We start from the raw sequence: 26,855 nt of genomic DNA on the forward strand, positions 1-26,855 counted from the left end.
TAAAACACACACACACACACACACACACACACACCACTCAAAACTGCCTGGAAGTCATAGAAACCGGCCTGAAAACCCTTTGCCCTCCAATCCCAGATGTCTGCAGTTGGGCATTCATGGAGGGAGGGAGCTGCACTTAATGCATGCTCAGAGGCACTCTCGCCAGTACGGATCTGCGTGTTCCAGGACTGCCTCTTGCTATTTGTATATGCATTTTAGGGCAGAAACCTGGTGCAAATGAAGCCCTCTCTCCTCTCCACATACATTCCTTTTTTTTTTTAGATGATCTTTATTGAATTTTTAGTTACATACTATACATACACATACATTATGTTTCACATTTGTTCTTGCTCTCCCGAGCTGACTTCCCTTCTTCCTCCTTCCGGCTTTTTTATGTCGTCTTTAAATTTTTGCATTGTCTTTGTCCATTTTATATATAACTGTTCTTCAATTTTTTTTCAATAAAATGTCTGTAAACAAATAAAACTTTGTATATATACAATTCTTGTTGTCTGTCTATATTCATTTACAAATATTGTTCAACAATAGTCCTAATGTACATTTTTAATTCATTTTGATACTATAAATTTCTTGTGTTTTCCCATTATGAGGTTTATTTTAGTTCTACCGGTTTCCCTATTTCACATTGTCTTCTCTATATATAACACAATTTCCCCCCCATTCTTTTTGATATGTTTCGTCACCCTGATGTCAATTTTTTTGCTGTTAGTGGAGCTTTTTCTGCATACTCCATAACCTTGTACTGCCACTCTCCTATTGTAGGCAAAATTTGCTGTTTCCACACCTGAGCCAGCAATAACCTCGCCCTGTTGCTGCCCTCGCCACATACATTCCAAGATTGTAGCTTTAAGGCTGCAGTCGTAGTCAGATCTGAGATGGGAAGAGATAAACCAGCGTTGTTATGCAGGTCTGGGGAGAGCTAAACCTCAGGAATCTGGCTTGCCCTTTGACTTATTGCCGGTTCTAGTATTCTCCATCTTCTTAATGTCTTTTTTACAGGTAGAGAGTTCTTCGTGGGCATTTCCAAGTGGACTAATCACAGAGGAGCAGAGATGGTTGCGGATGCTTTCAGGGTGAGCTGGAATCTTGGAACTAAACCTTCCCTACCTCCCTGCCCAAAACCTGCGCAGTTGTGGTGTTCCTAGCTATTCAGTTGTTGCTATTCTGCTTCTGCTTCCCACCCCTGTTCTAAGGTGTACGGCAGCCTTGCAGTTAAGCAGTAGCCTGGTACCTGTAGGTGACAAGGACAACTGCTGGGCAACTGCTTGAGCAGACTGCTGCAGGAGGCCTGGAACTTTCTGCCCCTCCTCTGCCAGCCCCTAGCAGACTAGTAAACATTTTTCCGGCCTTATTCGCAAGGCTGGCACATGTTTAGTTCATCTATTGGATGCCCCCCCAGCGCTCCGCATGAATAGATGGGAGTGCCCCGGAAACATAACCAGTACAGTGGTACCTCGGGTTACAAACACTTCAGGTTACACATTTTCGGGCTGCGCACCTCTTCAAACCCGGAAGTACCAGAACGGGTTACTTCCAGGTTTTGGTGCTCATGCATGCGCAGAAGTGCTAAATCGCGCTTTTGCACATGCGCATAATAATAATAATAGTAATAATATTTTATTTATATCCTGCCCTCCCCAGCTGAAGCCAGGCTCAGAGTGCCTAACAACAGTAAAAATAACACCGTTTACATAAAATCACAATCAATCACTGAACTGTGCACAGACGCGGCGCTGCGGGTTGTGAACATGCCTGCCGCACGGATCACGTTCACAACCCGAGCGTCCACTGTAGTCTCCTGTGGTGGCACATTAAAGGGAAGATTGATAATCTGTCTTTCAAGGCCGCTGCTGAGCCAACTTCTACTCAGAACCCCCACGTTGAAAACAATTCAACAGATGAACAGAGACTTCTTTCCTCCCAACTGCTTAACCTTTCCACTGCCTCCTCGGCTATTTTTCCTTGCTCCCTGTCCCAATGTGACCCGCATATCATAGCCACACCCAGGGAATGTGTGACACCCTTGAATCTCTGATGAAGAGTTCCTAATCATATCCTTGTCCTCATCTTGGGACTCTTCCCGGAATCTTGTCCGGAGTTTTGGGCTGGGCTGCCATCAGTATGCTGATGACACCCAACTCTATCTGTTGATGGACGGCCACCCGGACTCGGCCCCAGACACACTGATCAGATGCTTGGAGGCTGTGGCTGGATGGTTTCGTGGGAGCCGGTTGAAGTTAAATCCTTCGAAGACAGAGGTCCTCTGGCTGGGACGGGACGACTTGGGACTGAGGGGGCAACTCCCATCTCTTGCGGGGGTGCAATTAGTGCCAGCACCATCCGTTAAGAGTTTGGGTGTAATCTTCGATACCTCCCTCTCTATGGAGGCGCAGATTGCAGCTATAACAAAGGCGGCATTTTTTCATCTCCGCCAAGCTAAGCAGTTGGCTCCTTACCTCTCTCGCCCTGACCTAGCCACTGTGATCCACGCGACGGTCACCTCCAGACTGGATTATTGTAACTCGCTCTACGTGGGGCTGCCCTTGAGACTGACCCAGAAACTCCAACGGGTGCAGAATGCCGCAGCGAGACTCCTTACGGGGTCTTCGCTTAGAGATCACATTCATCCGGTGCTATACAAGCTGCACTGGCTCCCGGTGGAGTACAGGATCAGGTTTAAGGTGCTGGTTTTAACCTTCAAAGCCCTATACGGCCTAGGGCCCTCGTACCTACGGGACCGCCTCTCCTGGTATGCCCCACAGAGGAACTTACGGTCTTCAAATAAAAACACCTTGAAGGTCCCAAGCCACAGAGAGGTTAGGCTGGCCTCAACCAGAGCCAGGGCTTTTTCGGCTGCGGCTCCAACCTGGTGGAACGCTCTGTCACAAGAGACAAGGGCCCTGCAGGACTTGACATCTTTCCGCAGGGCCTGCAAGACAGAGCTGTTCCACCTGGCCTTTTGTTAGGGCGCAGCCTGACCCCCTCCTTTGGCAATCTTTTCAAGACTTTAGCTTATGGTTGCCATTAATTTTGTTTTTAACTCATTTTTATAATGTTTTATAATGTTGTATTGTTTTAGTGTTGTTAGCCGCCCTGAGCCCGGCTTCGGCTGGGGAGGGCGGGATATAAATAAAATTTATTATTATTATTATTTATTATTATTCCTTAACCCACTGAAGAAGGAACTATTGGCTGGTGGCGGATGGGTGGGTGAGGCTGCATTTCTTTCTAATTTTCCTTTGCCTGTGCATTTGTATAAAACATGCTCCCCCTTGTTGTGAAAGGGAGACTACCAAAATATATTTTTTCAGCAGCTCACAGCCTTATAATTAGTCTCACCATGTGTGATCCTCAGGTATAAAAAGAAAGCCCCAAATGAGTTGTTGTTGTTGTTGTTGTTGTTGTTGTTGTTGTTGTTGTTGTTGATTTGTTGTTTGTTGATATATTTTATTGTTATATTTGTACAGACTGGGTTGCCCCAGCCACTCTGGGTGGCTTCCATCAGATATATGGTGGAACGCCCTCCCACCAGATGTCAAAGAGAAGAACAACTACCAGACTTTTAGAAGACATCTGAAGGCAGCCCTCTTTAGGGAAGCTTTTAATGTTTAATAGACTATTGTATTTTAATATTCTGTTGGAAGCCACCCAGAGTGGCTGGGGAAAACCAGCCAGATGGGCGGGGTATAAATAATTTTATTATTATTATTATTATTATTATTATTATTATTATTATTATTAACATAATAAAGCATCAAACATTACCAACTTCCCCATACAGGACTGCCTTCAGTTGTCTCCTTAAAGTTGTATAGTAGTTCTATATAGTTGTATCTCCTTGACATCTGATGAGAGGGCATTCCACAGGGCGGGTGCCACCACCGAGAAGGCCCTCTGCCTGGTTCCCTGTAACTTGGCCTCTCGCAGGGAGGGAACCGCCAGAAGGTCCTCTGTGCTGGACTTCTGTGTCCAGGCAGAATGATGGGAGTGGAGACGCTCCTTCAGGTATACAAGACTGAGGTCATTTAGGGCTTTACTTGTATGGGAAAGATCACCTCATCAGCAGTTCCCTGTTAGAAACTTGTATGGAGCCTCCCATTGGTTCCTCACCCCTGCCCTTTTCAGTCCTGTATGGGGAAAGAATGGGTGAATGGGTGGAGCTCTTGGTTGCAACTGTGTGGCATGAACTTCTGGAAGTCTTACGGAATGTCTCTGTGCAGGATTTTGCGGTGTCGACTGTTCCTGTCTCGGGTACGTTGCACCTCCGCAGCTTCTGCAGCATGGCTGGCTCTGAAACGGTTGTCATTGGCAGCAGCGACGTGGCCAAGAAAGCCATGAAGGTAACTTCCACAACCTCCCAGGGGGCCTCTCCCGAGAAAGAGCTGCAAGGCAGGAGTGGAGAGCGCTGTTACGCTCAGTTCCTGCTTCCCTTTGGGACATCTGATTGGCCACTGTAAAAATAGGATGCTGGATTAGGTGGGCTACTTGGGTCCACCTCCTCTCCACTCCAAGAGCCAGTGTGGTGCAGTGGTTAAGAGCGGTGGACTCGTAATCTGGTGAACCGGGTTTGATTCCCCACTCCTCCACATGCAGCTGCTGGGTGACCTTGGGCTAGTCACACTTCTCTGAAGTCTCTCAGCCCCACTCACCTCACAGAGTGCTTGTTGTGGGGGAGGAAGGGAAAGGAGAATGTGATCCGCTTTGAGACTCCTTAGAGTAGCGATAAAGCGGGATATCAGATCCAAACTCCTCTTCTCCTCCTCCTCCTCCTCCTCCTCCTCCTTCTTCAAGAAAGCCTTTATCCCTTATGAATCCCCTATGAGACTTGCTCCTTCACACCCCCCAAATACCAGAAGCCAGACCCCACAGAAGGTTGAAGCAGGGCCTTCTGCGTGGCTGCCCCTGTTCTGTGGAGATGTCACTGGTGCCTGCTATCTGTGCTCTTCCTGAAACCACATTATTTGGGTGACCAGCTCTGCTGGTTAGCAGAAGAGGTCTCTGCTTCCCCCTCCCCCCGATGATCTTTATTAGTTGTTTTTTAAAATTACATACTATACATTCACATATTACATTACATTTTACATTTGTACTTGCTCCTGAAAGCTGACTTCCCTCTTTCCTTCTTCTGGGTTTTTTATATAGTCTCTGAAAATTTTCGCATTGTCTTTGTCTATTTTACATATTGTTATTCTTCTTCCATCTTTATCCACAAAGTTTGTATACAAATAAATCTTTCTATATATACAAATCTTGTTGTTCATATTCATTTACAAATACTGTTAATTATCTTAATTATATTTTACATTATAGTTCACATGTCATTAATGTCTAAGATAGTTTCTTTTTATTTTCCCATTATGAGGTTTATTTCCCTTCTACTGGTTTCACTAGGGACACGGGTGGCACTGTGGGTTAAACCACAGAGCGTAGGACTTGCCAATCAGAAGGTCGGCAGTTCGAATCCCCGCGACAGGGTGAGCTCCCGTTGCTCGGTCCCTGCTCCTGCCAACCTAGCAGTTCGAAAGCACGTCAAAGTGCAAGTTGATAGATAGGTACCACTCCGGCGGGAAGGTAAACGGCATTTCTGTGCGCTGCTCTGATTCGCCAGAAGCGGCTTAGTCATGCTGGCCACATGACCCGGAAGCTGTACGCCGGCTCCCTCGGCCAATAAAGCGAGATGAGCGCCCCAACCCCAGAGTCGGCCACGACTGGACCTAATGGTCAGGGGTCCCTTTCCCTTTACTGGTTTCACTATTTCATCCTGTCTATATACGACATAAATTTATCCCATTCTTTTTGAAACGTTTCATTGCCCTGTTGTCGAATTTTCCCTGTTAGTTTGGCCATTTCTGCATATTCCATAACCTTATACTGCCACTCTTCTACTGTCGGCAATTGTTGCTGTTTCCACACCTGAGCCAGCAGTAACCTTGCCGCTGTTGTTGCGTATAAAAACAATTTCTGGTCCTTCTTATCAATATCCTCTCCCACCATTCCCAACAAGAATGCCTCTGTTTTTTTTCCAGAAACGTCTCTGCTTTCAGAAGAGGTCTCTGCTTTGGGTGTTTGTGGTGTTTTTAGAACTTATCTTTCTTGGTTTTGATGTTGGTCATTTGCCTTGGGGCTCATGTGAAGGCCTACTCCTCCATCCCTCTGTTAATGAACTTCTCCCTTCTCTTCCCACTACCCTCTTTTGTTGAAGACCATGGAACAATTGACCGATCACCACTATGAAACACTGACGGTGCCGGATGACCCGGCTGCAAATTGCGTCTATGCACGGCTTGGTCAGAAGAGCAGTGTGCTTCTGCATCGCAGCGCTGAGGAATATCCTAACAGCGTACAAGTAAGGGGAAAGAGTGCTCTTTACCTGGTGGGTGGGGGATAAAGGGTTGAGTTTATATCCCTGGACCAGGTGTGGAGGCTGCAAGGAGGAGGAGGAGGAAGAGGAAGAAGAGGAGGAGGATTGCATATAGGAATAATATTAATAATAATAATAATAATAATGTGCCACTTAGGGACGCGGTTGGCGCTGTGGGTTAAACAATAGAGCCTAGGACTAGCCGATCAGAAGGTTGGTGGTTCGAATCCCCGCGACGGGGTGAGCTCCCGTTCCTCGGTCTCTAGCAGTTCGAAAGCACCTCAAAGCGCAAGTAGATAAATAGGTACCGCTCTGGCGGGAAGGTAAACGGCATTTCCGTGTGCTGCTCTGGTTCGCCAGAAGCGGCTTAGTCATGCTGGCCACATGACCTGGTAGCTGTACGCCAGCCCCCTTGGCCAATAAAGCGAGATGAGCGCTGCAACCCCAGAGTCAGCCACGACTGGACCTAATGGTCAGGGGTCCCTTTACCTTTAATGTGCCACTTACTTGCCAAAATGGCATCTAAGTAGCTTGCAAGGTTAAAATCCATACCTAATTAAAATACTCAACAAAGCAATTCCAACTCAAAGTATTAAAAGTGTAAACCCTAGCCAGTTAAAAAATGCATAACAATTAAAGCAATACAGTTGTACCTCGGAAGTCGAATGGAATCCGTTCCGGGAGTCCATTCAAATTCCGAAACATTTGGAAACCAAGGCACGGCTTCTGATTGGTTTCCAGTTGCGCAGGCACTCCGGAAATAATAGCAGAAGCCGCACAGGACATTCGGCTTCCAAAAAACAACAACCCAAAAAACCACTATTCAGAAACCAGAACACTCACTTCTGGTTTTCGATCGTTTGGGAGCTGGAACATTCAACTCCCAAGGCATTCGGGAGCCGAGGTACGACTGTACGTACCGTATTTTTTGCTTCATAAGGCGCACCTGACCCTAAGACGCACCTAGTTTTTATAGGAGGAAAACAAGAAAAGAAATATTCTGAACGAAACAGTGGATGTATGATTTTTGTGGTTCATGCTGTGGCCACAGACATGATATGTGATTTGACGGTGAGTTTGGGGTAGCCCAATGCAAAAATCCTGAGGATCCATGTGTATCCATGCTTTGTGACCACGTTTTTTGTGCCATTGCGGCCCAACGAAACAGTGGATGCATTTTTTTTTTGTGCAGGCTAGAGCCATGGACATGCTATGTGATCTGATGGTGAATTTGGGGTGACCCAATGCAAAAATCCTGAGGATCCATGTGCTTTTACCTTCCCCCTCCCAAGCAGCCTCCTTTATCGCTAGCGTCCCTTATCTCCCTCCCGACCGCTTGCTGATCAGCTGCTCAGCGGCTTTGTTTCAACACCCCCTTTCCTCTTTTCTAAACAAGAAAAAAGCACAATCTGCTTTTCGCCCCTGGGCAATTTGGCTCCAGGGACCACACATTCGCTCCATAAGACGCACAGACTTTCCCCCTTACTTTTTAGGAGGAAAAAAGTGTGTCTTATGGAGCGGAAAATACAGTATTTTTTTTAATATATATATATAAATATTTATTAAAATTTTTTGGATACAAATGCACAAATAATAAATGACCTTACTTATATCATAACGTGGTTTCATCACTTCTTTGGACTCCCTCACGTCTCCCGCTCCCATTTACATCATTAAAAGGTTTTTCCAAGCAAATTATCAACTTGTTTACGATCTTATATCCACTCATTTAAATATAATCTAGCAATTCTCCAAAAGGTTTATGTTTTCTTTAATCTCACTTATCATCAAATTCAAATCTAATTTAGTGGTGGCCAATTTTTTATAATCTAGCATCCTTCTTAACATTCAACCAAATTACAATGTTTTTGTAAATACGTCTTAAATTTCTTCCATAAATACAGTATTTATGTCAATTCATTTTGGGGCAGAATTTGAGACGCCGTACTGGCCAGCTCAGAGGCTGCCACAAAAGAATGGTGGCTCATGCGTTGACCTTTGAGCATGGCCTTTTGCAAGCTTTGCAGCCATTCTGTGTGCTCTGTCTCCCCGCGCGAAACCGCCTGCCTTTTCACGAGCTTCAGGTGTGGCTTGGTCACTGCAGGGACAGAGATCGCTTTGGGAAGAGGTCTAACCGGTTTCTCTCTGCCTCCTCCCACAGCCCTTCCAGAAGCTTCCGGACTACACCCTCATCCCTGCGGCTTGCACTGAGGTGGCCAAACTTGGTGGGACTCTCAGTTCCTGCTCTCTTCTCATCAACAAGAAGCTGGAGATCTAGTGCCTATCGAACCCCACAATACAACGCAGGTTCTTGCATTCCCTCGAGAGGAACCCCTTCTCTTGGTTCCTTTGTGCAGGCACCCCACTTTCTCTCCCCTTAGCTTCCTTGTGAGGCAAGGACACCTCCAAACACGCTAATTTGACTGGCCTTAAATCTCACAGTTCCTCTCTTTTATTTACATTGGATCTTCGCTTCTACGGAGCCACACGAGTCTCTTTTTATCTCCTGTCTTCTACAGTGTACGCTTTACGAATATAATTTTTTTTGCCCCAGAGTAGATAGGTGCTCAACTTTGCTCCAAGTGCTGAAGAAAAAGCCATCGGCGGGAAACTTGAAGTTCTAGCTCTTCAATCAACGATCACTTTTTTAGCCCGTTATGGACCGTTAAAAAGAGCAGCACTGCTCTCCCTTCATCGCTGAGGGGGACGTGTTATGAAACCGGGTGCTGAGAAACATTGGTGGGCAGCCATCTTGGAAGGCATTTAAGGGATGTGTCCATTGTGAGGACTAGACCCAAGATGGTGGCCATTTCTCTTTCATAGCTGCCATGTTGGAAGAACTATTGAGCAGGAGACATGGGCGGGTGGGACATAAGTAGCTTTCAATGTGTTTGAGGTGATCCAAGTGCTACAGAACCAGGCAACTCCATTACGATGGATGGTTGTGGGACTAGGGGGTCTCCTGTTCAGTTTTGAATCTCAACACCTGATGATTCGTGTCAGATGTAGGAAGGTGTCCCTAGAGTCACTCCACTTGCCCTGCCATGAGACTCAATAACTAGAATGAGAATGTTGTTGGACCACATCTCCCATCATGCTTGACCATTGGCCATGCTGGCAGGGGCTGATGGGAGTTGGAGTCCAACAAGTTCCACAGGTTCAACCATCCCTGATCTGGAATGACCTCTGACGACTTTCCTTCTGTGACTGCTTGGCCTGCCACATCCATTTCTTATGGTGCTGCAGTTTGGGGACTGGGAGTTCAGAATCAGACCCCCCACGCTCCCCAAACTCAAAACAATGGCTTCCCCCACTGCCACCCTCAACAGATAACCTCTCTGCATATCCGCAAAGCCGGCGCAGCCACAGAGGAGCAGCTAGATTAAGACAACGGGTTGGCAAGGGTCTCTGCTTCCTTCCGAGCGGCGCTGTTGTATGTGTTTTGTGTAACGTAGTTAGGGGGCAGGAGTGGGGTGGGGGTCATAGGAATGTTCTTGAAATCTGTAGAGGGAGCGCCCTCTGTTGGGGGAAGTTAGGCGTATTGACGGATGTAGGACTTTAGATTCACTCACTGCCTCTTTAACCCCTTGTGGAATCAATTTAAACAATTAATAATAAAAAAGATTGAACCAAGTCACCGTCTTGATGAGTCTTTTTTGCTTTTGCTGTGGGACGGGTGGGGAAGCTTGGTTCCTGAGCGTAAGGCATGTGGACTAAGCCCCTTCGACACTGGGAGATGCTGCTTTAATGCAATTAATGCAGTGTCTTTAACGACTCAGGAACGCAATACCTCAAGGACCACCTCTTTCCATATGAGCCTACCGGGTCCCTGAGATCACCCTCTGAGGCCTTCTTTCATGTGCCTCCTCCTTGAGAGGTCAGGAGGGTGGCAACACGAGAACGGGGCCTTCTCTGCAGTGGCTCCCCATCTGTGGAATGCTCTCCCCAGGGAAGTTTGCCTGGCGCCTTTAGGTGCCAGGCAGAAATGTTCCTTTTTAACCAGGCCTTTGGCTGACCTGACCAACATCCTATGCCCTTTTAAAATGCGGCTCTCTTTGGGAGGGTATTATTGGGTTATTGTTTTTATTTTGATTTTAGATATTGTGATCTTTGTGAACCGCCCTGAAACCTCCGGATATAGGGCGGTATATAAATTCAATAATAATAATAATAATAATAATAATATCCTTTGGGAGGGAGGGATGATAATCACATCCTATTCCAGGTGTCACTTTGTAACAATGTTGATTTTTGGACCCTATAACAATGGAAGGGGGCACATGAAAGGAAGTGGTAACCCTTTGCGTTGTGTTGTTATTATAGGTTCATCCACTTGAGGTGTGTGTGTGTGTGTGTGTGTGTGTGTGTGTGTGTGTGTGTGTGTACGCACCAATGCGGCTGGCAACCTATTTCCACTAACAGCCATTTGGTTGCCCTTGCTCTGCGGAATAGCATTCCTGTTGAGATACAACAGGTGCTCAGCTTCTGGAAACACCCAAAGACAGTTCTGTTGTGACAGACTTTCCCAGACAGATAACCGGGTCTTTACCACAACTGTCTATGTTGCATGGTTTTAGTTGTGTGTATATTGCTATTTTTATAGGAAAAAGAGGTGCCGGAATTCACCACAAGCAACGCCCTTGTTCTCTTATAAGGCCAATGGCGCCCACCTGAGAGGGAAAAAAGCCCTGCTGTTTCTGCGTTGTACATCTTCAATGTACATCAGCTTGAGATGGCTGTTGGAAGGGAAAAGATCAATAACAGTAATGAAAAAACAGTAATTTCAGTTCCGCTTTTTAAAGATTCCTGCCGGAAATCGTGTATTTCTGTGGTAGCGATCTTGAGCGAGGCCTCGGCAAGTGAAAGGAGTTGGGGCCTGTTTTTTTGTTTTTTGTTTAATTCATTTTTATTAAATTTTCCACTTTTTAACAATCCAATCAAATCACATTAAATATTCCAAATTATACATATCAAATACAGTGGTACCTCGGGTTACATACGCTTCAGGTTACAGACTCTGCTAACCCAGAAATAGTACCTCGGGTTAAGAACTTTGCTTCAGGATGAGAACAGAAATTGTGTGGTGGCAGCAGGAGGCCCCAAGCAGGAGGCCCCATTAGTTAAAGTGGTGCTTCAGGTTAAGAACAGTTTCAGGTTAAGAATGGACCTCTGGAACGAATTAAGTACTTAAGCCGAGGTACCACTGTAATCCGAATATTCTGCCAAATTATAAATGTCGAATAGGACTTCCCATGCTTCAAGTTCGGAGGGTTCTGATCATCTCATACTTCCACTGCTTTTCATAGTCACTTCCGATGGTTCCTCTAATTCTTTCTGTTGTTAACCTTCCTTCTTTCACAGCCTCTGAGTTATTCCCACAAGCGAGTTAAAAGAAGCAATGATGTGTTTCTGTGTGGATTTTATGTCTATGATTCCCCTCTATAAGTTTGCAGCATCTCCTCACACGCTGGTGTTTCTGCCAAATCAATCCAAAGGTCTTTTCGCGGCTGGCAGCCGCCATCTTCACTCAGTTCCGATGAAATCAAGTCTAAGCATTGGGGCCTGTTCTTAGCGCAGTCATGACTGCAGCACATCATTTACTGTCATTGCGATCATTATTATGATCATTATCCCATTGCCTGTCACGCAAATGTGTTCCAGAGCAATTATGAATTTAGTAAGATACAAATAACGGTGAAACGCATCAAAGCCAGTTGGGGAAACGAAAACAAAAAAACCTACAAATGCTCATCCACCGATACGTATAAAAAGCACAAATCCTACCCACCATAGTACAAGGGAAGTAGACCTCATATCTCAATACTTTAATGGCCAAAAGTTCTGGGTGCCTACAAACAAGACTGGTGGAGCTACGCTACGCTTCCAAGGAGGCCATTGTGTATTGTGGTCTTTTCAGGTAACCTGACAACCTCCCTGACCTTGCAGTCCTAAGAAGGCAAGGGAGAAGAAAACAACAACATTGAAGGCTACCAGACCACCGGCAGGGCACAACACCAGCTTGGTGGGTCGCTGGTTTCAGGTACAGCAGGCGGAAAACCAACAGGTGCAGTCTTGGCATGGTGCCACAGGGAGGGGGAAAGCTTTACCTGTTGAGATACTAGAATTAAGGCAGAAACTCTTTCTTTTTTTTAAGTTCACACCTTTCATCCGTGCCATAACAGCCAGGATTTTACACGAAAGCGCTACACAGCTCTTGGAATAAATTACTAAGTTTATAGAACCTGCCATGTTTTGTGGCACTGAGTGCTCACTGGAAGGACACTGGAAGGACAGATCGTGAAGCTGAGACTCTAATACTTTGGCCACCTCATGAGAAGAGAAGACTCCCTGGAAAAGACCCTGATGTTGGGAAAGATGGAGGGCACAAGGAGAAAGGGACGACAGAGGACAAGATGGCTGGACAGTGTTCTCGAAGCTACCAGCATGAGTTTGACCAAACTGTGGGAGGCAGTGGAAGACAGGAGTGCCTGGCATGCTCTGGTCCATGGGATCACGAAGAGTCGGACATGACTAAACGACTAAACAACAACAACAACAATGTTCTGGGTGCTGAATTTACTTTCTTCTTCTTCGGATAGCACGGAGCGCTCGCTACCCTGTCTTGCTAGCGTTTTGGGGGGACAAGGGAAACTTCCAAAGGTTTCCTTTTTTTCCTTTTCCAGTCGCACCCCATTTGAGAAAAGACTGTGGAGAATGCAGCAAAGGGTCCCTTTGGGCAGAGTTCCCTTTGGAAACTTGCCACCTCGGCCTCTCGGAGCAGCCGCCATATGGTAGGAAGGGTGAAAGTTGCTCGAAGTCTAAGCCTTTGTGTCTATCACAGCTTGAATGGCTAATGTGTCGTTATGGATATAGGTAGCCCCCGGGGCGTGGAGCAAGTTCAAGGGGCAAAACTCAGGCAGGCCGCTGGCCACGTTGGCTTCGCTTGTGGGACGCTGGAAGGAAGACGAGGTCTCCAAGGGGCGGAAGGAGGTGGAGATGTGGCGCTTGTTGACTTGATCTAGGAGAGTGAAGGTGACCTGGGGGGAAAAAAGAGGGCAAAAGAAGGCATGTCTCTCAATTGCAAATCTCAAATCAATTGTAACCATCACAGCTTCTGAGTGGCCTTTCATACGTCATTGGCAGTGTTAGATATATATGAGCTCGTTGCCAAATGGAATTTTAAACCACAACGGCATATCTAGGCACCATCTTCCATGGAGTTTTTTTTATTATTATTTTCATTTTTATACCGCTTTATATTTTAAAGGGGGGGGGATCTCAAAGCGGTTTGCAAAAACATCGAAACATCAAGTGGAACAATCCATAATAAAACCAATTGCAGCTTCAAGGAAAATATTTCAGATCCTGCTCTAAAAACGCAGCAACATTAGAAAAGAAACAATTATTTGATGTGCTATAAACATGCAACACCAGATGGTGGCAGAGAGCAGGAAATTTTTAATACACTTTTTTCATAGGGTTTTTGTTTTGTTTTGTTTTGTTTTGTTTTGTTTTGTTTTGTTTTGTTTTGTTTTGTTTTGTTTTGTTATAGCAATCTAATTCCCAGCTTATTTATAGTGGTCCCCCCCCCCACGCCTGTGTGTAGATCCACCTTTGGTGACATTTTGCTTTCCCCATATTTATTTACTGACTTCATTGATATAGCTGCCCCGTAGCAGAAGAACTCTGGGAAGCCAGTGAGGTGTAGTGGTTAGAGTGTTGGACTAGGACTTAGGAGATCAGGGTTCAAATCCCCACTCGGTTGGGAAGCTCACTTAACTTACCTCGCAGGATTGTTGTAGAGATTAACTGAGATGGGAAGTGAACCATGTATTAGTTGGAGAGAGAAAGTGGGAAATGAACCCAGTAAATAAGCCCTTCTGCTTACCTACTTAAGAAAGCTGGAGGCCAGCCCAAATGGAAATGTCGGTCGCCAGCCTGGCTTCCCGAGATCTCCACATGGTCATAGCACCAGTTGCAAAACACACCTGGCTAATTTCTAACACTGGTTGTTGGACTCCAACTCTCCTCAGCTCCAGCTAGTCAGGGATGATGGGAACTGAAGTCTAGCAATGCTTCGAAGGTTACAGGCTCCACAACACTGCCTTATGGTTCTTATTCGACTCTATACCCCCAGCGGGACAGTGTCCCAGAGGGACGCGGGTGGCGCTGTGGGTTAAACCACAGAGCCTAGGACTTGCCGATCAGAAGGTCAGCGGTTCGAATCAACGCAACGGGGTGAGCTCCCGTTGCTCAGTCCCTGCTCCTGCCAACCTAGCAGTTTGAAAGCACCTCAAAGTGCAAGTAGATAAATAGGTACCACTCGAGCAGGAAGGTAAACGGCGTTCCTGTGCGCAGCTCTGGTTCGCCAGAAGTGGCTTAGTCATGCTGGCCACATGACCCGGAAGCTGTACGCCGGCTCCCTCGGCCAGTAAAGCGAGATGAGCGCCGCAACCCCAGAGTCGGCCATGACTGAACCTAATGGTCAGGGGTCCCTTTACTTTACCTTTATATCCCCAGCACAAAAGCCCCCGTACCTTGTGCCGGAAAGGCCACTTGAGATGGAAGTCATGTTCTCCTCTCATCAGAACGAGGAAAAGTGAGAGGTGGGTGCCTGCTCCTGCCCCGTCTCCGTTCAGGAACAGCTTGAGACAGAGCTTGTAACCGTAGCGGCTGGTGTAAAACGCTTGGGGGCAAAAGGGAAGGAAACAGGTGGCGTCAGAAAGGTGGGTCTGTCATTGAAAGTCTACTCAATATTGATCCAGAGCAAATTCCAATGTGTATACAGTGGTACCTCAGGTTACATACGCTTCAGGTTACAGACTCTGCTAACCCAGAAATAGTGCTTCAGGTTAAGAACTTTGCTTCAGGATAAGAACAGAAATCGTGCTCCAGCGACGAGGCGGCAGCAGGAGGCCCCATTAGCTAAAGTGGTGCTTCAGGTTAAGAACAGTTTCACGTTAAGAACAGACCTCCGGAACCAATTAAGTACTTAACCTGAGGTACCACTATAGTTGGCAGAGTAAAAACTGAAACACGTTGCAGGATTCCCCCAAAATACAGTGGTACCTCTGGATGCGAACGGGATCCGTTCTGGAGCCCTGTTCACATCCTGAAGTGAACACAACCCGCATCTGTGTGTCTGTGTGGGTCGCGATTCACCGCTTCTGCGCATGCGCGTGACATCATTTTGAGCGTCTGCGCATGCGTGAGCAGCGAAACCTGGAAGTAATGTGTTCCATTACTTCCGGGTTGCTGCGGGACGCAACCCGTAAACGCTCAACCTGAAGCAACTTCAACCCAAGGTAGGACTGTAGACCAGAGGCAATTAAATTTCATCCAGCAGAGCTTTACTGAAGGCAAATGAGCATAATGGTCACAAATCCGAAACATTCAGGATTGGCACTGCCCATAAGAAGAAGAAGAGTTTGGCTTTGATATCCCGCCTTTCACTCCCCTTCAGGAGTCTCAAAGCGGCTAACATTCTCCTTTCCCTTCCTCCCCCACAACAAACACTCTGTGAGGTGAGTGGGGCTGAGAGACTTCAGAGAAGTGTGACTGGCCCAAGGTCACCCAGCAGCTGCATGTGGAGGAGCAAAGATGCGAACCCGGTTCCCCAGATTACGAGTCTACCGCTCTTAACCACTACACCACGCTGGCTCCCAGTTGAAATCCAGTTGCAGCAGACTTAACTTAAACTTACAATCTAAACCTTAACACTAAGCATGCTGCATGCTATGTACGGAACACCATACCAGAAGGAAGAGAGAGAGAGAGAGAGAGAGAGAGAGAGAGAGAGAGAGAGAGAGAGAGAGAAAGAAAGAAAGAAAGAAAGAAAGAAAGAAAGAAAGAAGGGGTAGCAGAACCTGTTTAGGCCAGCTGTACTCAGCTTCTCTGAAAGAATAACTCAAACATCAAGAGCCTTCTGCTTGTTTCTTTCACACAGAGAAGCTTCCAGAACCCTCTTGAATTAAGTAGAATAGGAAAGATCTCTACACATCAGATCAATACTTTCTGCACTAAGAATTGCAGACTGACAGGGTTATGGTACCCGAGTGGATAAACTTGGTTCGTCCCAAGCTGGGCTGGAGATGGAGAGGCACCACTGGTGCTGACTCACATCCCTTCCAAGTTGTATTTTAGAATGTTGTATTATTTTACTGTTGTTAGCCGCTCTGAGCCCGGCTTCGGCTGGGGATGGCGGGATATAAATAAAATATTATTATTATTATTATTATTATTAACATCAAGGCCATGTTCACACCACAGTCATGGCTTCCCCCATAGGATTCTGGGAGCTGTAGTTTGTTAAGGGTCCTGGGTGTTGTTGGGGAACCCCTATTCTCCCCCCAGAGATACAGTTAGAGTGGTTTAAGAAGAAGAGGAGTTTGGATTTGATATCCCGCTTTATCACTACCCAAAGGAGTCTCAAAGCAGCTAACATTCTCCTTTCCCTTCCTCCCCCTCAACAAAAACTCTGTGAGGTGAGTGGGGCTGAGAGACTTCAGAGAAGTGTGACTGGCCCAAGGTCACCCAGCAGCTGCATGTGGAGGAGCGGAGACACGAACCCGGTTCACCAGAATACGAGTCTACCACTCTTAACCACTACACCACAGTTTAAGAGCTGGCCCCTCTTCACAGGGAACGTTCTTACAAAACCAGAACCCCCCTTTGTGTTTCTTTCCTCTTTGCGCTTTCAGGTCAACTCACTGGGGGAATACAGGGCAGGCCTGTTTCCTGTTTGCACCTCCTGCAGTCTGAGTCCCATCTCGGGGACTTTCCAAAAGAAACACCCGTCATACGTGGTTTGCTCCAAGACTTGGAGGCGGGATGCTAAGTTGCTGATCATCACATCCTTCAGGGTCAAGAGGGAGTCTTGTTGTTGAACCTGGAAGGAAATGAATGGAGAGCTGTCAAGAAGCTGCCGTCCATTTGAGTGTGAGGTGAACAGAACATAAAGCAAAAATGCTCATAGGGACATGGGAGGAGCTGCCTCAGACCATCTCAGTATTGTCCCAAACTTGGGTCTCCAGCTGTTTTTGGACTGCAGTTCCCATCATCCCTAGCTAGCAGGACCAGTGGTCAGGGATGATGGGAGTTGTAGTCCAAAAGCAGCTGCATGGCAGCAGTTCTCCAGCCCTAACTAGAGGTGGTGGGCAAAATTTGTGCTCTGTCACTGAGCCCAAGGCTCTTCCTCAAAGTCTTTTGCATCGAATTATTCATACCTTCAGTAACAGAGGAATGGTGGAAACTGCCTAATGCAGTCATACCATTGTTTCATCTGGACCAGTGTTTTGCAAAATAATAATAATAATAATAATAATAATAATAATAATAATAATAAAAAAAATTAATAATGGCCCTGCGCTGCTCTATAAAGTTCTGGAAACAGGATGTTTAAACAGCAGCATAGGAGTGTTTGCAAAAGGACTTCAAAGCACAGTGTCACCTGGTACCACTAAGGTGCCAGGTGATTGACAGGTGGGCAGCCACACCCACCTGTCAAATTGACCCTCCAGGCATGGGAAGATAAGGCTCCTCAGCCTGCTGATGTAGCGGAGCTGCTTTGAGTGTTCCAGTAGTGCCCTTATAAATGCTAAGGAATAAACCCTACATAAATCTGGTGTGGAGTCCCTAAGGTGGTTGAATATGTGCCTTGTACGCCTCCTGGCAACTCCTGCAGCCAAGCTGGGCACAAAACTCTTGCTTTTCTTTCCTTTGGACCACATCAGCAAGGCTGAGAGTGGGGACTTGTCACCTGGCCAGTCCAGGACCTCTGTATGCACTGCCCAGGCTTGCGTTCCGAAAAGGTCACTTTGCTAACGCAGCTGTTTGCCTTCACCCCCGGAGACGCACTCCATTGTCTCCTAAGACAGATGGATGCCAACAAATGCTAAATAACAGTGGGTGTACCGTGCTATATTAGAAGCAAAAAAACTTGTTTTGATGAATTGGAAGAGCCTCAAAAAGATTCCATTGAGCACACGGATTGGTAACATGGACAGAGTAGCTACATACGAACGAATGTCATGTCGACGCAAATTAAGACTGGATAAATATGAAGAAATCCGGAAGGAATATTTAAGCGATAAGGCGGATAGTGGTGGGAAGGGGGGGGGGAGAGAGAGAGGTGGGAAAATATTGTTAAAAAGGTGTAGTCATATGTATATCAATGTATTCAAATCTGAAATGTCAAATTGTGTTATTAGTATTATGGTGGTTTTTGTCGTATGTGTCTTTTGCGGTTGTTGTTTGTATTGAAAAAAATGATTAAATAAATTTAAAACAAAAAAAAAATGCTAAATAGCATTGCAGAAGGTCTGTTGTGGGGACAGGTGCATCCTTCCAGATATGGCCATATTCCAGTTTGCACCAGCATAGCCAGTGGTCAGGGAACAGGGGAGTCATAGCCCAAGAAAATCTGCAGGCCCATAGGCTCCCTGTTCAGTGTTTCCTGAGAGTGAATCCTAGTCTTTCCAAGCTGCGGTCTGCATGAGGCTGTCTCTTACCTTCTCCTCCAGGTAAAGGATCCTGGCCATAGCTTCTCCGAGGGCATTTGCAGGGGCCTCCTCTCTCCTGCCCAGCTCCCGACTCAAAACCGAGACGATGTTCTCCAAGGTCTTCTGCCGTGTTTCCAGCTCTCCCAGTTTCTGCTTGCACGGAAGGTCGGACTTTAGCCTCTCCCACAACTTGTCCAGACCCGATAACTGCTGCAAAGCCCCGAGCAGGTGTGAGTGCTGGGACGCCATGGTTCCACCTACTTGTTCGTCGGGAGCCTGATGATATCGAAGGCTAACCTGCAGGAGAGCATCGCCCATTGTCATTTTGTTGTTGGTTTTTTTAAAGTATTTTTATTAAGCAATTTCAGCATAACAAAATATCAATCCACATAATCAATCACATTATTTCCCCCCCACCAAGGGCTTCTCTCAGCCCCCCTCTCTGATTTCTTTGCACATATTGTTCTCTGCATATTATAAAATTGTACATATCCTTGCCTTATCTGTCCTGTGTTCAACTAATAAATTTATGGGTGTTTATTCAAAATCTGCCAAGGAGTGCAAATCATTTTGTTGTCTTTTTAAGTAATTTGTAAAAAGTTCCCATTCTTCCTTGAAGTCACTGTTGTCCTTTTCACACAGTTTATATGTCAATTTGACCAATTCTGCATAACTCATCAATTTTTTTTGCCACTGTTCTTTCGTTGGGATTTCCTCATTCTTCCATCCTTGTGTTAACAAGACTCTTGCCGCTGTTGTAAATAAGTTATTTATTTTTCTTGGGCTGGTCACACTTCTCTGAAGTTTCTCAGCCTCACTCACCTCAGAGTGTTTGTTGTGGGGGAGGAAGGGAAAGGAAAATGTTAGCCGCTTTGAGACTCCTTAGGGTAGTGATAAAGTGGGATATCAAATCTAAACTCCTCCTCTTCTTCTTCTTCTACCTACCTACCTATCATCTATCATCTCCTTAAGACCCACCATGTCAAAATGGGTGAGGAGCTCAATTCCTTTCTCCTTCAGGCATTCAGGTGAGGACATTTCACAGCTGAAAGGCAAGAAAGTAAAGAAAAGAAAGGTCAAGACCACTCCTGCCAACTCAGGCCTACATAGTCCAATATCCTGCTTCTCACAGTGGCCAACCTGATACTTTGAGCAAGACAGGAAGAAAATGCCCATCTCTTATAGTCTGACAGTATGGTGCCTCCGAGGCTCCACTTAGCTCTCGTGTCCATTGGCCAGGCCAGGCCTGCATCAGCAACTGGTGCGGTGGCGGCAGGGACAGCCCAAGGCATTTTGTCACCTGAGGTGAACCAAAAAATGGCGTCCCACCTCTCTGCCAGGGAAAAAGGGGACAACCTCCCCTTCCCTCAACGGAGTTAGGCTCCAGGCTTTTTCCTGGTTTGAAACTTGCCAGACCTGTAGTATGTTCCCATCAATATCATGGGTCACCACCTCTCTACTACCTGTGTTGCCAGTTGGTATCCTTCCAGGGCTCTTGGAAGTTACTTCCATTGTTATGTTTGTTTCAGAACTGGTTCGAGGTTTCCTTCTCAGATATAGACTGGGGCTTTGCCTTGATTGTTCCTACTTTGCCTTTCTCTTTACTGGCCCTTGAGCTGGATATGTTTAAACCCTAGAAGTCTTCCAAGCTAAACCCCCAGGACAGCTATTATACGGGGCTCAGATTTGGACTACCTTAGCACTTTGGAAGCTGTTCAATCAAAGTTTTTAAGGCAGATTTTTTTCTGTACTGCCATGCATCCCAAACGCATCATTGAGACTGGAGGCAAGTCTCCCTTCAGTAGAAGTACGGACTTGGCAAAGAACTCTTAACTTCTGGCTCCGCCTAAACGCAAATCCCCCCGGTTTACTTTCCCGAGTATTTCAAGACTCCCATAAAAGTGCCTGGCTTAAAACCGTCTATCAAAAACTCTTGTGGCCTATCCCCACAACACCTACTCACTATGGGCCCTACTAAAGCAAACCGTCTAACCGGTCAACGTCTAAAAGATACTGAGCATCAGAACAACCTGTCCACTATAAAGAAATTCTGCCCTTGGTATGTTCATTTTCCACCTCTCCGTTCTGATTCTCTGGCCCCATATCTACACAAACTTATTGTCCCAAAATACAGACGTGCTTTTACACTTGCAAGACTGGATGTTTTGCCATCTGCGGTACTTGAGGGTCGTTTCCAAAAGATCCCGCCTGAGAAACGTCTTTGCCCCTGTGGAGATGGTAGCACCGAAACAGCGGCACACGTCCTCCTGTCTTGTACTCTCTACAAAGACCTGAAGGACAAGATCATCACCCCACTCATACTAACCATCCCAGGGCGCTCAACCACTGCCACAATGTCCTTTTCTTCTATCAGATCAAAATGAGCAGATAACAGCAAAGGTTGCTAGGTTCGTAGCTGGGGCAATCAGAATAAGGGCCACTAACTGACGGCTGATTCAGGACTTTACATTCTGCTCTTATATCAAATTTCCTTTTCTGCGCACACTCTAATGTTTTACTGTTGCTATGGCCATTGGCTAATGCGAATAAAGTTTTATCTATCTATCAATGGAGTTAGACTGCCGGCCGTGTTGCCAGATTCCTTGCCGTTTAGCCGCTGCCAGAGGTTTTTAACTGCCACAAGCGCAGTATAGGGTAGATCCTCTGCAAATGATTACAGCCATTTTGCATCCCCTCCCTGGCTCCCGCTATTGTGCCTGGGAGCCCCGCTTTGGGTTCCCCCTTGTTTTTAGTTACTCAGGCTGCAGTTCAAACATTCTGGGTTTCCCCCAACATTCCTGCCAGTCATGCGAGGAGATCACAGTTTCTCCCCCCAGATGCAGCCAACGTTTATTCCACTCAGCTTTGTCACCAGATGACATCAAGTGTCAGGGATTTTTTTCTTTCTGTGGTCAGGGGGGAGAGAGCCCCAGGGGAACCCCACTTCTGAGATGTGCAGAGGAGGGGAAGCAGTGGGTGGCTGGATGGATGGAGGCAGCGGCAAAATGTAATTCCCCAGCTTTCAGGAAGAAGGAAAGACCTCATGTAAGCTGAGAATGGCACAGACATTTTCCAGAGTGGGAAGGGGGAGAGTCGCTTGGACCACGTTTACGACCATAAATTTAAAGCGCTGTGATGCCACTTCTAATTATTATTATTATTATTATTATTATTATTATTATTATTATCATCATCATCATCATCATCATCATCATCATTATTTCTTATACCATCCTATACCCGTAGGTCAAAGTTACAATATACGAAGCACAAAATACACAAACAAAATAACAAAAGCACAAAATGCATAATCAAAATAATAAAAGCACAAAATACAAGGTGAGTCTTTTAAAAGAAGTCCCGTGGAACATGTGTACTGTGTATCCATGGGGCGTCTTTTAATAATCGGAATAATCCAAGCACAATCAAAATAATCCAAACAATTAACCTACAGTGGTACCTCGGGTTAAGAACTTAATTTGTTCTGGAGGTTCGTAATTCGTTCTGGAGGTCCGTTCTTAACCTGAAACTGTTCTTAACCTGAGGTACTACTTTAGCTAATGGGGCCTCCCGCTGCTGCCACGTGATTTCTGTTCTCATCCTGAAGCAAAGTTCTTAACCTGAGGTACTATTTCTTAGGTAGGGGAGTCTGTAACCTGAAGCGTCTGTAACCCGAGGTACCACTGTACTTATGTATACACACTAATAAACAATACACTCCCCAACAAAAGCCCCTAAATAATACTCCAGCCTACAAATACAAAAATCAAACTCACATATAATGTTTAACAATTTTAAACAACTCTGCCCTCCAAATAAAACTGCACCCACCCAAGTTAAAAACCCCATTGAACAGCTCCCCCCAAAGAATTCTGGGAGCTGTCGTTTGTTAAAGGTGCTTTGACTTAGGAGACCTCTATTCCTCTCCCATTCCCAGAGCTTCCCGTGAAGAGGAATTGAACGTTAAACCACTCTGGGAATCCCCAGCCCTACGTGTTGTGGAAATGCTGGGGTTGAAACTTGCCCCCCTCTCACACTTAGTTCAACTCCTAGCTTCGCCCTAGACCGAAGTTTCCAGCTGCAGTCTTGTCACACGAGGATTCGAACAATCAACGGCGTTCCTTTGAGCATGTGCGAAGTATTTTCTCTTTGCCACCGTGTAGCTACTGGGAGTTCTTTAAGCGCCGGGCAAAAACTTTCTTTCTTTACCCAGGCTTTAGGTCCTTCATCCAAAAGATTTTAAAGTGTTTTTGGCCTCTTGTTGGTGGGACAGGTCTCATCAATTGCAATCCGTCCCAAATTTAGTTTTTGAGAAGGAGGAGGGAGGGGCAGAGCTGATCCTGCGGCCGTGCTCCCACCGAAAAGCTGTACAGTGGTACCTCGGGTTACAGACGCTTCAGGTTACAGACTCCGCTAACCCAGAAATAGTACCTCGGGTTAAGAACTTTACCCAGTGGCGTAGCGTGGGGGGTGCAGGGGGGGCCGGCCGCACCGGGCGCAACATCTGGGGGTTAGGGTTAGGGGGCGCAAATCCACGGGTTAGGGGGCGCAAATTACTTGCCTTGCCCCGGGTGCTGACAACCCACGCCACGCCACTGACTTTACCTCAGGATGAGAACAGAAATTGCACAGCGGCAGCGGGTGGCCCCATTAGCTAAAGTGGTACCTCAGGTTAAGAACAGTTTCAGGTTAAGAACGGACCTCCCGAACGAATTAAGTTATTAACCCGAGGTACCACTGTACCTGTAAATTCTGACTTAGATGTGGATATTTTAAGAGGAAAGGAGAGTGAAGGGCATAACTGCAGGTGCTCCAAGGCTTTTTTTCTTTCGCACATTTATGTCCTGCCTTTATCCATCATAAAATTCGAGGCTGTATGCATGAGTTTCCCAGGCAGTCTCCCCATCCAGGCTCTGACCGGACACAAACCCCTTTAAGCTTCAGGGAGGCAGCTGTCGCCAGCGCTGCTGGTGTAGTGGTATCATGCAAGATTCCCATTCTTGCGACCCGGGTTCGATTCCCGGGCAGCGCACAACGCATTTTATGTTTCTTTTTTTTGGGGGGGGGACCAAGCAAGGTAGCTGTCATCATGGGTCCTCAAACCATGCCCCCTCTTTATCCCACAGCTGAGCCATGCCACCGAAGGAAGTCTCTTGGGCCTTTGAGGGGCAGTAGGTCACTGGTAGGCAGCCCTGTTTAGGGAAGTTTTTAATATTTAATGCTGTACTGTTTTTAACATTTGATTGGGAGCTGCCCAGAGTGGCTGGGGAAACTCAGCCAGATGGGCGGGATATAAATAAATTATTATTATTATTATTATTATTATTATTATTATTATTATTATTACTACTACTACTACTACTGGTAGATCATCTCCTTTGCATGCAGGTTCTATTCTTGAAATTTGCCACAGGCAGCTCAGTTGGCTGGAGCATTGTGCTGATAAGGCCAAAGTTGCAGGTTTGAGCCTCATAGGGGAAAGTCGTACTTTTATTATATTTTTTATTGTGTTTTTAATACTCTGTTGGGAGCCGCTAGGGAAACCCAGCCAGATGGACAGGGTATAAATAAATTATTATTATTATTATTATTATTATTATTATTATTACTATTACGGTGTTACATACGCTTCAGGTTACAGACTCCGCTAACCCAGAAATATTACCTCGGGTTAAGAGCTTTGCTTCAGGATGAGAACAGAAATCGCATGGTGGCAGCAAGAGGCCCCATTAGCTAAAGTGGTGCTTCAGGTTAAGAACAGTTTCGGGTTAAGAACAGACCTCCGGAACGAATTAAGTACTTAACCTGAGGTACCACTGTATTCCTGCCTTGCAGGGGGTTGGACTAGATGATCCTCAGGGTTGCTTCCAACTCTACAATTCTGCAATCCTATGTCCCAGTAGGGCTGAGAGAGACTGCTGCTCAAAACCTCAGAGAACCACTAATGCAGCAGAAAATGCTGAGTTGATGGACCAGTTGCCCAGGCTTCCCTAAAACACAGGCAGCTCAAAACTCCTGCCTTCCCCACCCCGCTTTCCATCACGAACATAAGAACACTGGATCAGGCCAAAGACCCCTTTGCTCCAGCATCCTTCTTCTCACAGTGGCCAACCAGATAAAATAAGAGAAGCATAGAATTGCTGGGTTTGAAGGGACCCAGGGGTCATCTGGTAACCAGGATATTATAGCAAACTTTTTAAGCAGGGGGCCGGTCCACCGTCCCTCAGACCTTGTGGGGGGGCCGGACTATATTTTGGAAAAAATATATGAATGAATTCCTATGCCTCACAAATAACCCAGAGGTGCATTTTAAATAAAAGGACACATTCTACTCATGGAAAAACACGCTGATTCCCGGACCGTCCATGGGCCAGATTTAGAAGGCGATTGGGCTGGATCCAGCCCCCGGGCCTTAGTTTGCCTACCCCTGAGCTAGTCCAACCCCCTGCAGTGCAGAAATCTTTTCCCCAAGACGGGGATCAAACTCTTAACCCAGAGATTAAGAGCCTCTTTTTCTACTGGCTGAGCTATCTGAGGAAACCCACAAGTGGGATTCCAGCACAAGACCCCTCTCCCTCGCCATGGTTTCCAGCAGAAGCCTGACTCCCACCAAGCATGAAGGCAGAGCATTGGCCATTGTGGCTATTAGTCACGGATAGACGTATCCTCCATGAATTCACCCAGTCTTCTTTTAAAGCCGTCCAAATTGGCGGCCATTGCTGCTTCTTGTGGCAGTGAGTTCCATAGTTCCGACTATGTGACCCATGGAAAAAGCGCTTTCTTTTATCTGCCCCGAATCTTCGAACCTTCAGCCTCATTGGATGTTTACGAGGCCTAGCGTCGGGAGAGAGGGAGGGGGAAAAAACTCTCTATGCTTACACAATGCTAGAAAACTCTAGCACACTGGTTCTCAACCTGGGGGTCCCCAGATGTTGTTGGACTACAACTCCCATCATCCCTGAGCTCTGGCCTTGCTAGCTAGGGGTGATGGGAGTTGTAGTTCTTTTTTTTAAAAAAAAAATAAATTTCTAATTCACAGATAATTCCTTTTCCCATCACCAACCACCACCCCTCACCCCACCTTTGCGTTAGACTTCCAATCTACTCCACTGCAATTTCTTTCCACTTCTATTACTTTCTTTCACACACCTTTAACCTAATTTCATGCTTCTTTTTCTGTTACACATTGTTATCCGTCTTATTTAGTATTTCAGTATTTAAAATGGAACTTGTTTATTCTAATAGGAGTTCTGAGTTCCGGAAGGTGTTTAAAGGATACTTGCAAAACCATATTGAAAAATCGGGAGTTGTAGTTCAAGAACATCTGGGGACCCACAGGTTGAGAAAGGCTGTTAGCATGTCACCTGCAGTTTGCCTTTTCTCTTGACTGAAAAGTCACCCCTGCTGAAATCCATCCACCCTCCAGCCCTGAAAACGATGTTGTATGTCGCCTTTCCCTCCTGCCACCAACCATGTACCTCATTGTCTTCCTGGGTCCTGCAGATGCCCGTCATGTGCCTCTCTCTTTCTGAAGCTTTCTGGCTTCCCATCTGAAAGCAGGACAAAGTTTTTCCCCTCCCTTGGATGTACCCAAGCAGAGTGGGCAGGGAAAGCTGATTGGTTGGCCGCGGAGGCTGTCACAGCCGCTGGGTGGGGGAATCCCAGAGCCGGGGAGGAAGTCCAAGGTAAGTCATCATGCCAAATCAAAATCAGAACTGAAAACAAAGAGGGCTTTCGATTTAACTTGCTCAGCCAGCTTCAGAAGGGTGGTAAGTAACTCGTTGGGGGAAAGCCACAGGTGTTGCATGCCGAATTGCAGAATCACAGAGTTGGAAGGGACCCCGCGAGGTCATCCATTCCAACCCCCTGCAACTAACGCATAATAATAATAATAATAATAATAATAATAATAATAATAATATATTTCCCCAGCCACTCTGGGTGGCTATCAACAGAATATTAAAATACAATAG

The 26,855-nt window shown here is 46.2% G+C and overlaps 2 protein-coding genes across 5 annotated transcripts in view; one reads left to right on the forward strand and one right to left on the reverse strand.

Annotated features, from left to right (window-relative positions):
• The window catches only part of LOC309337071 (N(G),N(G)-dimethylarginine dimethylaminohydrolase 1-like), a 37,691-nt gene extending 28,978 nt beyond the window's left edge, over positions 1–8,713 (forward strand). For all 3 annotated transcript variants that reach the window (XM_081853740.1, XM_081853741.1, XM_081853739.1), the window contains exons 4-7: positions 1,021–1,094; positions 4,242–4,361; positions 6,224–6,367; positions 8,544–8,713. In XM_081853740.1, coding sequence (XP_081709866.1) covers positions 1,021–1,094; positions 4,242–4,361; positions 6,224–6,367; positions 8,544–8,660 — 455 coding nt within the window. In that variant the 3' untranslated portion in view covers positions 8,661–8,713. The remainder of the gene's footprint in view (positions 1–1,020; positions 1,095–4,241; positions 4,362–6,223; positions 6,368–8,543) is intronic.
• LOC309337139 (TNF receptor-associated factor 1-like) overlaps positions 1–26,445 on the reverse strand; it is a 261,886-nt gene extending 235,441 nt beyond the window's left edge. Inside the window, exons 1-6 of one of the 2 annotated variants that reach the window (XM_081853852.1) lie at positions 21,029–21,441; positions 19,861–19,927; positions 18,892–19,179; positions 17,093–17,270; positions 14,920–15,068; positions 12,675–13,419 (exon numbers count right to left, since the gene is read on the reverse strand). In XM_081853852.1, coding sequence (XP_081709978.1) covers positions 13,201–13,419; positions 14,920–15,068; positions 17,093–17,270; positions 18,892–19,179; positions 19,861–19,927; positions 21,029–21,054 — 927 coding nt within the window. In that variant the 5' untranslated portion in view covers positions 21,055–21,441 and the 3' untranslated portion in view covers positions 12,675–13,200. Of the gene's footprint in view, positions 1–12,674; positions 13,420–14,919; positions 15,069–17,092; positions 17,271–18,891; positions 19,180–19,860; positions 19,928–21,028; positions 21,442–26,360 lie in introns of those variants that run through there. The other variant, XM_081853853.1, reaches the window with a different exon arrangement.
• Positions 26,446–26,855: the final 410 nt, after the last annotated feature.

Source organism: Podarcis erhardii, assembly GCF_964252035.2.
Source record: "Podarcis erhardii genome assembly, chromosome: 2".
Taxonomy (NCBI): Eukaryota; Metazoa; Chordata; class Lepidosauria; order Squamata; family Lacertidae; genus Podarcis; species Podarcis erhardii.